Raw genomic sequence first — 12,995 nt, 5'->3', positions numbered from 1 at the left:
CAGTTATTTTGTATTTTTTTGATCTAAAATAAATTTTCCTTTTTACATTTTGTTTCTTAAAAATACTGGAAATACTGGTCCCCTCTTGACCAGTGCAGAATGACAGTCCACACTAGATAAGGTGTGTGTGTGTGTGGGTGTGTGTGTGTGTGTGTGTGTGTGTGTGTGTGTGTGTGTGTGTGTGTGTAGCAGAGAGATGGAGGAGGTGGGCAACAGACCAAAGCCATCCATCTAGAGAAGCCAATAGTGCACAGCATAGGCTACAGGCTTCACAGCATTGAATCCAGACTCCACAACACACACACACACAGTTTGGTGCCCTTGTGAGGGTTACAGCTCTCGGTGTGTTAAGATGGTGGAGCTCAGAGACATCAATCTCTACCCAGCAGCCTTGCTTGACCTGCCCTCTGACACACACACACACACTCACACACACAGACTCACACTCACACACAGAACTGCACAAATTCAATCTCCTCGGTCTCGTCTCCTTTCTTGAGCTACCCTCCATCTTTCTGTTTTCTTCACCTCCTCCATCTTTATCTCTCCCTCGCAGACACCTGCAGTATGCATCACACTAACTGATTGGTGCCTCTAAAAATGATCGCAATCATGAGGCGGACAATGAAGAGTGGAGTAAAGGCGGGGGGGTGGGGGGGCATTGATTTTGGCTCTCGTGGGGCTCTGAGTTATGGCGAGGAGCTCTGACAGTAAGACAAAAGGATCGGGCCGTGACTACAACCAGAGTGAAATGAAATGGACCGGGACTCATAGGGCGCCGCTCAGGCGGCCATTCGAAATTCTTTCTGCCACACACACACACACACACACACACACACACACACACACACACACACACACAGCATTTTAATCTGTAATTAAGGACTTTCTAACAGGCGGGAGGACACACACGTTAGAGGAACTGCAGCTTTTGGAGCTTCTCTGCTCAGCTGCAGAGGTTGCACCTTGGTGCTAACATACCAGTGTTAGCTTTATTGAGCCTCAACTTCATGTCAAGTATCTGCAGAAAGGCAAAAGCTACAAAATCCAAGGCTGACTCTTTGTTACAGTGTAATTATGACGACTTCCTGCCTCGCTCTCAAATATGTGATATCTAATAAAGCTTTGGGAGCATCAAATGAAGACACATAAATGATCACATTATTTATGACAGTGCAAACACCCGGAGAGACTTGAACCTGCAGCTCTACACTCACATTCCTGCTGGGTTAGGGGCCTAGTTGATCTTAGGCCTGACAGCGGCCTGCAGCCGCTCTGTTTCAAAGTCAGCCTCCTCCTTCATTAGAAAGCCTGCGTTGTGCTCCGTGCAGAGTTTTGCTCACAAGTGTGTCGTTTGATAGTAAAGTTTGCTGAAGATATTTTGAATTGAGAGAAAAGCTTTAAAGGAGTTTTGAAATCTGTTTTTTGTCGTTTATTTGACTCTCTGTGAGCTGCAGGTCGTCCTGGAGTCTATTATTAACACCCCGTCTTCTAATAAGCAGTCGAACACATTACTGCGGATCAAAGGAGCTCTTGCATCATTTGTGCCACGACTCTGAGCGGTTCCCCGGCAACACCTACCAGGCAGCGTTGCCGTGGGTGCTGTCGTCTAGGTGACAGAGCAGCTCCAGGGTTTGGGGGTTGTGGGCGGATTCGTCAGGTGACTCGTGGTTTCCTGTCTCCCAGTCAGAGGGCATCCGCCACACGGCCGCGCAGGACACCACCCTGCTGTCGCTAGCTGCACACACACACACACACACACACACACACACACACACACACACACACACAGTGTTAGGGAGGAGGGTGCTCTTGTTTTACTGATACTGTGGGGACAGTGGTCCGAGTCCCCGATATCTAAATCAGGATATTTTGAGACATTTTGCCAAACTTTCAACTTTGATTAAACTCTGGAAATAAAAAGTGTTGCATGAAAAACATAGTGCATAGAGTACATTCCAGGTGGATAAAGTAGTCCACCTCTAAGCGCTGCTAATGTTTGTTTTTTGAATTTCTATTTTTCCTCATTGTCACCCAGTTTCAAGCTGAATCACTGCTTAATAAATGAAACCGTTAACGATCCCCGGTGGCTTCTTAAGCAGGTTAAACCAGTGACTGGAGCATAAGGATAAGCTTTGTTAGTGTGTGCGTGAGATGTACAGGCACTAATGTGACTATACTCTCTTCCTAATCCACATAATAAACGAGTTATTTTGGCACATCCACGCCAGGGCTGGAGCTGCTAATTGGAACCAGAGGAGTAAATGTAGAGTAGAGTACAGTCATACGGTAATTGGACTAAAAGTTTGCGGGTGGAGAGCACGGGGAGAGAAAGACTCATTTCTTTTTGGTGTATGTATTGGCAGCGCGTGGGCAGGCGTGGGGCCTATTTGTCAAATTAAAAGCATGGCGACACGAGTCCACAGATTTCCTGAGTGGTTTTAGACGAGCCTGCGCTCGGACTAAGCGGCCGAGCAAACGCCGGGGCTCTGTGCAAGCCCTGCATTAATGCGCTGCAGTGTGCTGCCTGTTGTGTTTCTATATATTTGGGTTGCGCCGGTGTCGGTGTGGGCAGCGGCGCGTGGTGGGCCGTCCACCGTGGCTGTCATCCTGTGAACTCGAGCGTGCAGAACTCAGCTGACAGAAACACGGAGATGGAGGGGGGAGCGTGGAGACTACACCCAGTCCCAGAGCCATCCGCCCCGAGTCCCACCTGACACGGCTGTCTCCTCTCCGCCTTCTATCCTCCAGAGGAGCTCAAACTCCACCAGTCTAGCTTTATTAAAAGCCTTTATTTATCCAGGCGAACGTCTCGGGGAGACTCAAACGTTCGTTTTGAAGTGCGACCGAGACCAGAGGGCATCGGGCACCAACGAGCGAGCGACGCAACGTCTGGGTTCACGCAACAAACAAAAACCATCCTAAAAGATCGACGTAGTGTCCGGAAGTTAACGGCCACCAGGGGGCGACGGCTGTGTTACAAAAACATCTGCTGGATTCATGCACTCTTAGCTGTGGGTCACGTGATATTTATTATAGTGCTTAATATAAAGCTCACAACTCGTGTGTTAAAAATGTTTTTGATACTCACAGCGATGATGTGGTGTCTCAAATCTGACCAATTAGAGCACTGCATTTGGCAACAAGTGCGCTCACAGCTCAAAAACGCTCACTGGGACTGAAACATGCAACCTGTTTGACCTCAGACACATGGCTACGGGTCAGTCGGCTCTCTGGAGGGATTCCCGACTGCCCCGCGGACATCCTGAAGCATGCACGACTCTGGGATTGAACCAGCGACTCCTCCCTGCTGTGCCCGGTCCTGAGAAGACGAACCAGAATCTGCATTTCTTCTTTTTTGTCATTCAGGAACATCAGGATCAGCTCGTCACTGATTCTCGTCCACTCCGGTTTATTCACGGCGCATTCTCGCTTTCGGTGTGCGTACACCTCACGACGAATTTGACTCTGAAAAATTCTGAATTTCGTGTAGTTTTTTCGCTCACTGTGTAAAAAAGCCTTTTAGAGCGACGGCAGCTCACTGGGACGGTTCGCTGGTGGGAAACGCCCGTGCAACCTTTTATTGAAGGGGATCTTGGTCCTTCCAGTTTTCAGTTTAAAGCTGGGTCCGTGGGTTTTACCCGCTGTGTCGTGCTGCCTGAGGCGTCTGCTACATCTTTCCTTCTGTTTGTTGTCGGGTTTGTGGAGACATCGGTCTTCATCTTCTACTTCAGGTTTTTGTCTTTCTGAGCACAGATTTTTCTGATTCACGCCAAAGATGCTTCGTTTATCAGCTGTTTTCCTCATATAAGCTTCTACTAAATGCAAGTGAACGAGTCATTCAGTATATAGTTGATGGATAAAATACTCAAACATTATTCATCTTTATTATTGATTATTGATGAAGATTAGATGGTGCGTCCTGTGGTGACAGATTGTGATTGGGTGATCTGGGGTTTCTGCGTCGCCGTTCCTGGAGAATGCGAACAAACTGCGACCTGCTGAGCAGCTGCTACTTCGAGAAACGGGAATCTGCAGCAGTCGGTCTCCCAGACTCCTACAGATGTGCGTCATAGTGGAAACTTGCACTCATTTAAATAAAACAGCATTTCCTGTCACGAGAGCCGAGGCCCGCTCGGCTCCTTTCATTTTACCGGTTACCGGCGGGCCCGTGCGAGCAGACTCTCTGTAAATAAAGATCAACAAAACGTTTGTGTGACCTTCATCCTGCCACAGCGAGACTCACGTGGCTCCTCGTGTTCACAGATTAGTATCGATTCTATCAGAGTCTGATATATAACGCAGCTGCTGACGTTAGGCCTGTGAGGACAGCGCGGCTGCACAGGGTCATTAGACATAAGAAGTGGAAATAAAAAGAGGAGGATGTAATATATGCACACAGAAAAAAAAGAGGAACATAAAGAGGCAGCGAATGGAGCCACAGACAGAAGGAAACAGTGGGACTCACTTTTGTTATAGCAGGTGGTAAGCACAGCCTTATCTGCAGGACTGGCGCCGATGTGCCATATCTCCCCAGCTTGGTGCAGAAGGACGTTCTTATTAATGATGTTATTCTCATCATCAAAGTCAATGATGTGGATCTGAAAGAAAAGCAGAGATGTGCTGAGGATGAGGCTGAAAAACACCCGGTGCAACTCCCTCCACTCACACCGACTGCAGTTCAAAGCGCCTCTGATTCCTCCGAATGAAGAAGAAGAAAGTTCCTCTTTTATTTTAATGTGACAGTAAAAGTAATTTCAAGGCAGACGTCGCTTTGGTTCAGTTTTTTCTTTTTTTACCCCGTAAACTTCACACGGCTGAAGATCTTCATCTCGATTTGGCCTTCAAAGCAGCGATTAAGACACTGTGAGAGGAGCTGTTGGATTCACGCTGGAGACGTCGGGGAAGGAAAGCCAACCGATGAGGGCTCAGCGGCGTTGGCTCTCTTTACACAGCGCTACATGAGATGACACGTGTCATCCCTCTCATCCTTCTCCGTGGACACTGTGGACGTTTCAGGAGGCCTGTGACGCCATCTTCAGCACCTGAACTGTAAACTCTCCCATCTTCCTCAGGAAACTTCACAAAGTTTCTCCGAGCTCTGCTTACAAAAGCTTCATCTCACAGACTCTCTTTACTTAAACAGGCGGCGAGCGAACTTTATCAGACATGAAATGAAGACTTTAAAATCGTCTTAACAAATAAGAAAATATTGTTTCATTTTCCATTTATCAGCAGAAAGAATTTAAGGAAAATGATTCTGACCCAGAGCGAATCAGCGACAGCAGATTTTTATCTCTGAGGGTGGATGTTAAACTGATTTGGCTCCAACTTTAACAGACTTTATGTTTCCAGCCGCGAAGGCGTAACGTGGACGTATCCTGTTATGGAGCTACAATGGACCAAAAATGCTGGAAAAACTATCAAAAAGCACCAAATTTGGACCCACGTGTGTAATTCTGTAACAACTGATAGTTTGAAGGTAAAATGTGCCGCGGCTAAAGTTACTATGAAACCAGCTGATTCTGGGGGTAACGTGCTGCTGACCCTGCACTTTTCACCGTGAAATGAGAAGTGAATTCTTGCGTTTAACGTCCTTCAAATGTCCGCCTCCTTTCACCAGCTTTTGTGCCAGCGTGCAGCCGGCTCGGCGTCCCAGCGAGGCTCTCCGGCACGAGTCGCAGTGCCTTCGCTGTGAGCTGGAGTAATCGTGGAGCGCACTTGAAAACACCGCTGAGTGTTTTACAGCGCACGAGTTCAACAAACAAGCCAAAGTTTTATCCAGGAGAAGTTAATGGAAACTCCTCCTCGCTGCGCTCCTTTCATTAGATGGAAATCTATTCTGAGAGGGTCCTCGATTGAATGCGGTTCAGGGCCCGCGCCGCAGTAAAAAAGTGAGGGTCTCAAGGTTTGATCAGACAATTAATGGAGGTTTCTCCCATAAGAAAGACACTTACGGCACCTCGGGGGATCGTTAATGGGGTTGTGCTGGACAATAACTCCTTCCCGGCACTTCCACTCCCCTCGCCTGCACTACTTTTACAGGCTGAACAAGAGGATGAAAGCAGGAGGTGTGAGGAGGTGGAGGAGGAGTGGCAGCATCCTTCAGCCTCCTCAAAGTCAGCTCGGCGGCTATTAACCTTGAGTTGGACTGCGACGAGCAAAAAATTATTAGGCAAAGTTATAATTTTATGGCGGTGGGGGAGCAGTACAAATAAATTCAGGCCGGCGGGACAGGGTAATTGGAGGGCCCGGTAATAGGGTCTACCCCCCCCCTAATGAACCTAGGTGAGAGAGGAGACAGAAGTCCCGGCCCTCCTCCCCCAGGTGATTTATCCCCCGTTCTTCCTAGCCTGGAGAGTGACTCACAGCCTTCAGCCGCTCGGGCAGCCGGCCCAGCGCTTTTAATTATGTGCCAATGGAAGAGGAGGAGGAGCTGGTAAAATACAGGGGGGTGAGGGATGCACGAGCCTGGCTCGTGGACCCCGCGTCACGGGCTCCTGCAGCAAAGCTCTTTAGCCGCACTGATGACAGTAAGCAGGAGGAGCAGCGAGCGGGCGAGAGGTGCCAAGCTCGGGCGCTTTATCTCGTTAGCGGCCTTAAATGCCACGATCTGTCACCGCAGCGACTGGTCTCTGAGGGATCTGAGAGGGGCTCGGCGTGTGGAGATACTTCCACTCCGCATTACGCTTAATGGGAGGTGGAGAGGGCAGCGGGCTTACGGGTGTAGCACGAGCTGTCGGGGCTGAAATGGCAATCGGAAAAATGGTTTTCATGGGAGTTCAAAGCAAACCGAGCGAACCGGTGCTGACGACCACCGCGCTCCTGATTCAATGGTCCCCCCGAAACCCAGGAAACAAAGACTTTAGAACAAGGCCCGCAGCCCTGCAGCGCGACACACCAGTAAAACCAGCAGGATCACAAACTGCAGCCATCACCGACTCAAGGTTACACCAGTCAGTCTTTCCACCAGAATCAGCTGATCATTCATGAAGCCATGCAAGATTTTAGTGATGATTTAGTCTGACTGTGAAAACTGATCTGGTCGCAGTTTTGTTTCATGTCACGCGGAGATCTGCTGCATGTGTGTAGCCGGAGGTCCTGGAACATGTTCACGGTATGGCATCAGCTGACCGTCCTGTGATGTCATCGGGACTGACACGTCTCACCGTCGGCCTTTAAAGCAAACAGCCCGCTGAACAAACGAGCGGCACGACTGAAATCTGCAGCAGGTTTAGGAGGACGGCGCTCGGGCATGCAATAAGAAATCCCGCAGATCGACCGGGACGCGTTGTCACCGTTCCCGACGAGCTGCGCGTTAGCCTCGCTAAACAAGACTTGGACTGCAGCGCGTCTGCGCTCGGTGCCAGACTGTTTTCACACTGACGTCTGCCAGGAAACAGGCTCGCTTATTCAAGGCACAAATCTCTCCCTCGCTTTCACACAGCTAATTATTTCTCCCCCGTTTAGAGCCAACTGTTTCTGTCATCTGTCTCCGTAATGACCTCTGCAAGATGTGCATGCATGCTCTCATTCTTCCTGCACCACACACACGCACCACACACACACACACACACGTTTTCACAGAGAAAACACACAAACAGTTCAGACGTCCATGTGGAGAGGAGCTGATATTAATTCTAAATATAACCATTGAACACATAATTAATCATCAATATCTTTAAAGCTGAATATAGAGTCTATAACATGGTTACAAACTCATAAACCATGTGAATAAAAGCCTTCAGCTGCCTGTAACACAGCGTCTCTGAGGATGCTAACACAGAAAGTCCTGATTACTTTACATATCTGGCCTCTGACCCCTGGTTTGGAGGTCTGTAGAGACACTGAACTTTGATTTCCTGCGTCCTTTCCTTTGAACCTGCTGAGTGCTTTCAAACACATCAAACCAGGGATCCACCTCCAGTCCTGCAGCTTTCAGATGCATCCTTGATGGCAGGACAGCAGCTCTTGAGGACTGGAGTTGGACACCCCTGCATTAAACCTCATTAAACTTCATTTGAATGAATGTTTAAATTCTCATATGTATGTACAGGCACAGTTCAGAAGCATTGTTTCCAGGTGTCCTGTGAGACCCTAACAGAGGACAAAGGCACCCTGACAACACTGGGACACACACACCCCTCTGCACGGTAAGGTGGGGCTTCACGGAGGAGAAAGAAGCCGAGCAGGAACCAAAGGAACAAGACTGTGAACACAAGCAGGCAAAAGGAGCTTCCTCTGAAGGGCGGCTGCCTCTCCCTTAGAGATCAGGTGAGGAGTTCCGGAGCTCAGAGCAGAGCCGCTGCTCCTCCACACTGAGACCAGGACGTCTCCTGGGCGGGCCGTTTCATAAACATCCTACTGTGAGGAGCCCTGAGGCGGACCCAGACACCTCGGTGCTCCCCCAGATGAGTGGGAGGAGGTGGCTGGGGTCTGGACTTGAGATGACTCAGGGTCTAAAAGGTGTATTTCTTTGTTTTTACTAAAATAAACACACTCCTTATTTACATGGTTATGTGTGTAATCAGCTTTAAAGGCCCATTGTAAGCAGGAAACCCGTTAAAGTCGCAAAGTGGGAGGAAATTTAAATCTTAGCTGTGATTTAGTGATGAATAAAATTAATTTCTCCAAGTTTCTTTTTCCATCAGTTTGTGTCTTTGTCTGGTAGGAGTCTGGCTGCTGCTCAGTTAAGAAACTTCTATACTCAAAACATTAAAACTCAAAGAACCACTACAGCGAGGCCGTTTATCTTTATAAATGCTTATAAGTCAGAAACCAAAAAGGTGTAATCTCACAAGTATCCAAAAGTCTTCATTACTTCAACAAGCGTTCAATGAAGTCCATAAAGGAAAAAAGATGGGGGAAAGAGGGGTGCAGTGACCACAGAGGAAGAATGGCAACACATTTGTTTATTTCATTGGAAAACCAGGAATCACAGGTGTGGAAGGAAAGGTGTGCTGGAAAATTCCTGCCGTGTTTTATTACCCCAGCTCCAAAGGCGCACTATGATGATGGAGGCTCTGTGGCTCGGAGGCAGCACACCGCTACCATATATTTGGGGACTGTACGAATATTAAAAATTACTGGAGTGTTTTTGTTGTGATGTTTCCACGCCTCCCCCGGGTCCCTGTTTTTTAGTATTTACATGATTTCGCCTAATCCCGAGCTCCCCGTCACCTGTGGACAGGTGCTTCTCACCTGGTTGTCAAACTTGAGTGACTGCGTGCCCACGAGGAAGCGAACAGCGTCGGTCTCAGCTGTCTGCGCCGTCAGAGCTCGAGCCTGCGGAGTAACGAAGTACAGAGTAAGGATTACATACAAGATTCCAGCGCAGAGGCAGCTGACAGACAGCTCGACGGGAATGAATGGAGCCGCAGTGAAGCAGCAGCACCTGAAACTCGAGCCCGTAAATGACGGGAGCGTCGTCCTCCATTTGCGCTGCGTCCTCTGCGCGGTTTGATTCTTTTAATGAAAGGCTTCGCTCAGAAAGCGCCTCTGCGCTCCTTTCTGCTCCAAACACAACACAGCGCCTCACTTCCGCGATTTAAAACTGAAACGTACGGATAGCATGCGCAACGACGGCCGTGTGACGACACTTACGCTTTAAAAACAACGTTGAAGAAGATCCGGAATAGCAACCATGAAACGTGTCCTCTCTGACGCACCGTACTAGTAGCTGTACTGTGTGACGCATGCGTGTTACAGGCGCGTCTGTCAGGTTGCAGTACGGTAAGTAAACAGTCCGTCCTGCTTCTCTTCCTGGTCTTTTATGCGTTTGCGGCTGTTTGTGCGGTGATGTTAGCGGCAGCGGAGCAGCTGAAGACGCTCTGCGCTGTTTTAAAACACTGTTAGCGGCATTTGACGGTTAGCGGCTCGGCTGGCTAACCTGAGCTAGTTGGCTAAAGTAGCACTAGCATGACAGACAGACCCAATAACCGGTTTTACCGACTTGGTAATCCGAGTACCGGCTCCTGTGTAATCGTGAATAAAAGGCCGAGCAGCTCCGGTGCTGCAGCTCAGTGCTGACAGAGACGGAGATACCATACTGTGTTTACAGTTACAGGAAGCGACGAGACTACAGGAAGTGGGATTCATGCTGATTTAAGGTATCTGACATTCAAAATAAACCACACCAGAGGCTTCCTGGAGGCTGTTTAAAGAGCTGACGGGCAGAAACCAAGCTGTGCTGGCCCAGAGGTCACTGCAACCACACGTTTAACCACGGTTTAATCGAGGTAGCCTCAAACACCCTCAGAGGTTACAGATCCTACAGTCAAAATATCAGGACGCAGTAACTACTTTTAAATAAACACCTGCGGTGATCGGTCTGTGTCATCACTGTGGGCGAGCTTTGGCCCGCTCTTCTTTCAGTCGTTGAGGTTTGCAGCATTCGTTCATGCACAGCTCTTTGAGCAGCACTTTGGTCTCGTTTGTTCCAGAGGTCTTGTGTTTTGTTCAGATGCAGCTTTTTCTGGTTCCCTGAGCATCGCAGGGTCTGACCTCGGGGTGAATTTGCTGGGCCGTCCACTCCTGAGACGATTGTGTCATTGCGTGAACGCATCTTAGTGCTCCAGACCTCCAAACTTCTCGTTTCACAGAGGTGCTCACCCTGATGATGATCAGTTAATAAATGCATTTGATTAGCAATGTTTCCCTGCGTCTCATCCTCTTAATTCCTGTGGAAGCGGTGAGGGTGGAATTTTTTTCCCGCCGTTGGCACGCCTGCTTTGTAGTCCCAGCTCTCACTTTATTCTTTAAACATCTTTGAAAGTTTAAAGTTGTCCCAAAAATTTGGAGTCTTAATGACTGAATCTCTTTTGTTGTCTTTTACACCGTTTTGACAGTCAAACTTTCTGAAAGTTTAGTTTTACAGTTCACGTTACACCAACAGTGAGACGATGTCACCAACCCTAAAAACATCTTTCTACTTGTTTCCAGCTTGTAGTTTTCCTCTACAGGCATAAATTACACATCATAACTGGACATTTTTGTCCTCTTTCACCTGATGTTTCTGTCCCGTGACGCAGAGACCTGTAATAAAATTTGAAAACAATAAAGAATGACAGGAAATGAGTGTTCCTGCTTCACAGGAACGCCACACAACAATGAGAGGAATTGTTGGTTCATGTGTTTGTGTGTTTCTGTGTGCAGAGCAGTGAGATGGACAGCGGGGAAGCTCACGCCCAGCGGCCGGTCTCCTTGGACATCGCCGTAGAGGATGTAAACCAGGAAGTCTCGGCTCCGGCCCCTCCTGAGGCGACCACAGGTCAGACTCCGCCCACAGACGGTGGTCTGCCCCAGGAGGACAGCATCGATCTAGGTCGGGACTTTGCCACACCACAGGAGGACAGCAGCGCCACGCCCTCAGAGAGCCTCATGGACAAGCTCAACGACCAGATGATGGAGAGCGTCATGATTTCTGATTCGCCCAATAACAGCGAGGAGGATGACGTGGTGCCTATCGATTCCCTCCTGGATGGAGGCGAGGAGGAGGAGAACGCGGTGGAGGGAAACCAAGAGGAGCAGAGCGAGATCGGACAGAATACGACTGAGATTAAAGTTTCGGTGGAGGAGCAGGAGGACGGAGGCTCGCAGGAAAAACCAGAGGAAGTGGCGACCAGCGCCGTTTCCCCGGGTGACGTGAAGAGTCTGTCTGACAGTCGCAGCGAGGAAGCGGCGCCGGAGATCACCAGAGCGACCAAACCAAAGGACGAGCCTGTCCCCGTGTGCACCATATTCAGCCAGGGCACCCAGCCCAAGTCTTTAGTGCCCGACGGCTTCCAGCCCACCCTCATCAAGTCGCCCAGCTTCAGCATGGGTGGCGGCGAAGACACCGTGACGCCCAGTAAGATGGCGGGGGCGCTTGTGTGCCAGCCCAGCCCGAGCCTCAGCAAGTTCTTCACAGATAACGGACAGACCAACCCGGCGTCCGACTTCTTCGACTCCTTTACCGCCCCCTCCTCCTTCATCTCCGTGTCCAACCCCAATGCTGAGATCCCTCCAGGCTCCGCCGAAGCACCCGAGCACAAGCTCTCATCCACCTCCTCCTCTATCTCTACCCCCGGAGGGATCCTGGACTCTGGCGCTCCCACACCGAGCTCAGCGTTCGCCCCTGCTGAACCATCCCCCAAGCTCCAGCCACCCACACCTCAAACAGCCTCGGCTCCAGGCTCCGCCCCCACCTCAGCTCCAGCTGTCCCACCACAGCCCTTCAACCAGCTGTTTTCAGGCAGCGACGACGCGTTTGCGACGGCGCTGAGCCTGAACGAGGCAGACAGGCGCCACGATGCCTGGCTGCCGTGCGAGGAGACCAGGAAGGTGCTAATCTCCGTAGCAACGCAGCAGTACGGCCCCGCCTACTTGGAGAGCAGCAGACTGACCATGCCAGGACTCAAGTTTGACAACCTGCAGGTAGGAACTCTGATCCCTCAGCAGTAAACCCGCCCATGCTCGTGTTCAGGTGACTGCGAGGACGTTTCTGTCCTGTTGCTTTTGGATGATGTTGAATTTCTGTGTTTTTAAAAACAGGGCGACGCCGTCAAGGACCTAATGCTTCGTTTTCTGGGAGAGGCGGCGGCCGCGAAGCGTCAGGTCCTCACAGCCAACTTCGTGGATCAGTCCTTCAACGGCCTCAAACAGCTGATTGTGAGTTCTTTTAGTTTGTGAGCGGAGCATCGCTCGGCGTGAAACGGGACGTTTACGTGTGGGTGGAGCTGACGTTCTCCTCCACCTGCGTGGTGTCGTCTTCAACTCTGCACTAACCTGAGAAATTGTCACAGTTAATCTGCTGATTTCGTTGCTCTGATTTGTGCTGATTCTTTTCATTGTACACAAAGTTAATAGTTTCCTGTTTGAAACGGTGAAAAAGGTCGGCACCATCAGGTTGGAGGAGTGGGTGGAGCAGCAAATCATTTTGCTTGAAGTCATACACGTGGCAGACTTTCACGTTTTTATTTTTAGCATTTTTAAACACGTTATTAACTAAAACCAAG

At 49.6% G+C, this 12,995-nt stretch overlaps 2 protein-coding genes across 4 annotated transcripts in view; one reads left to right on the top strand and one right to left on the bottom strand.

Annotated features, from left to right (window-relative positions):
* The window catches only part of eipr1 (EARP complex and GARP complex interacting protein 1), a 50,853-nt gene extending 41,282 nt beyond the window's left edge, over positions 1-9,571 (bottom strand). Inside the window, exons 1-4 of one of the 2 annotated variants that reach the window (XM_085256417.1) lie at positions 9,395-9,571; positions 9,202-9,285; positions 4,469-4,601; positions 1,582-1,738 (exon numbers count right to left, since the gene is read on the bottom strand). In XM_085256417.1, coding sequence (XP_085112543.1) covers positions 1,582-1,738; positions 4,469-4,601; positions 9,202-9,285; positions 9,395-9,436 — 416 coding nt within the window. In that variant the 5' untranslated portion in view covers positions 9,437-9,571. The remainder of the gene's footprint in view (positions 1-1,581; positions 1,739-4,468; positions 4,602-9,201; positions 9,286-9,394) is intronic. The other variant, XM_085256416.1, reaches the window with a different exon arrangement.
* Positions 9,572-9,606: 35 nt separating this feature from the next.
* trappc12 (trafficking protein particle complex subunit 12) overlaps positions 9,607-12,995 on the top strand; it is a 32,480-nt gene continuing 29,091 nt past the window's right edge. The window contains exons 1-3 of one of the 2 annotated variants that reach the window (XM_085256411.1): positions 9,607-9,732; positions 11,155-12,414; positions 12,532-12,648. In XM_085256411.1, the coding sequence (XP_085112537.1) occupies positions 11,164-12,414; positions 12,532-12,648 (1,368 nt within the window). In that variant the 5' untranslated portion in view covers positions 9,607-9,732; positions 11,155-11,163. Of the gene's footprint in view, positions 9,733-9,794; positions 10,110-11,154; positions 12,415-12,531; positions 12,649-12,995 lie in introns of those variants that run through there. The other variant, XM_085256412.1, reaches the window with a different exon arrangement.

This window comes from Mchenga conophoros, linkage group LG19 (assembly GCF_057382185.1).
Source record: "Mchenga conophoros isolate Kocher_MC1m ecotype Shallow Benthic linkage group LG19, M_conophoros_male_GT1.1, whole genome shotgun sequence".
NCBI lineage: Eukaryota > Metazoa > Chordata > Actinopteri > Cichliformes > Cichlidae > Mchenga > Mchenga conophoros.
This window is presented reverse-complemented; position numbering and strand designations above follow the sequence as displayed.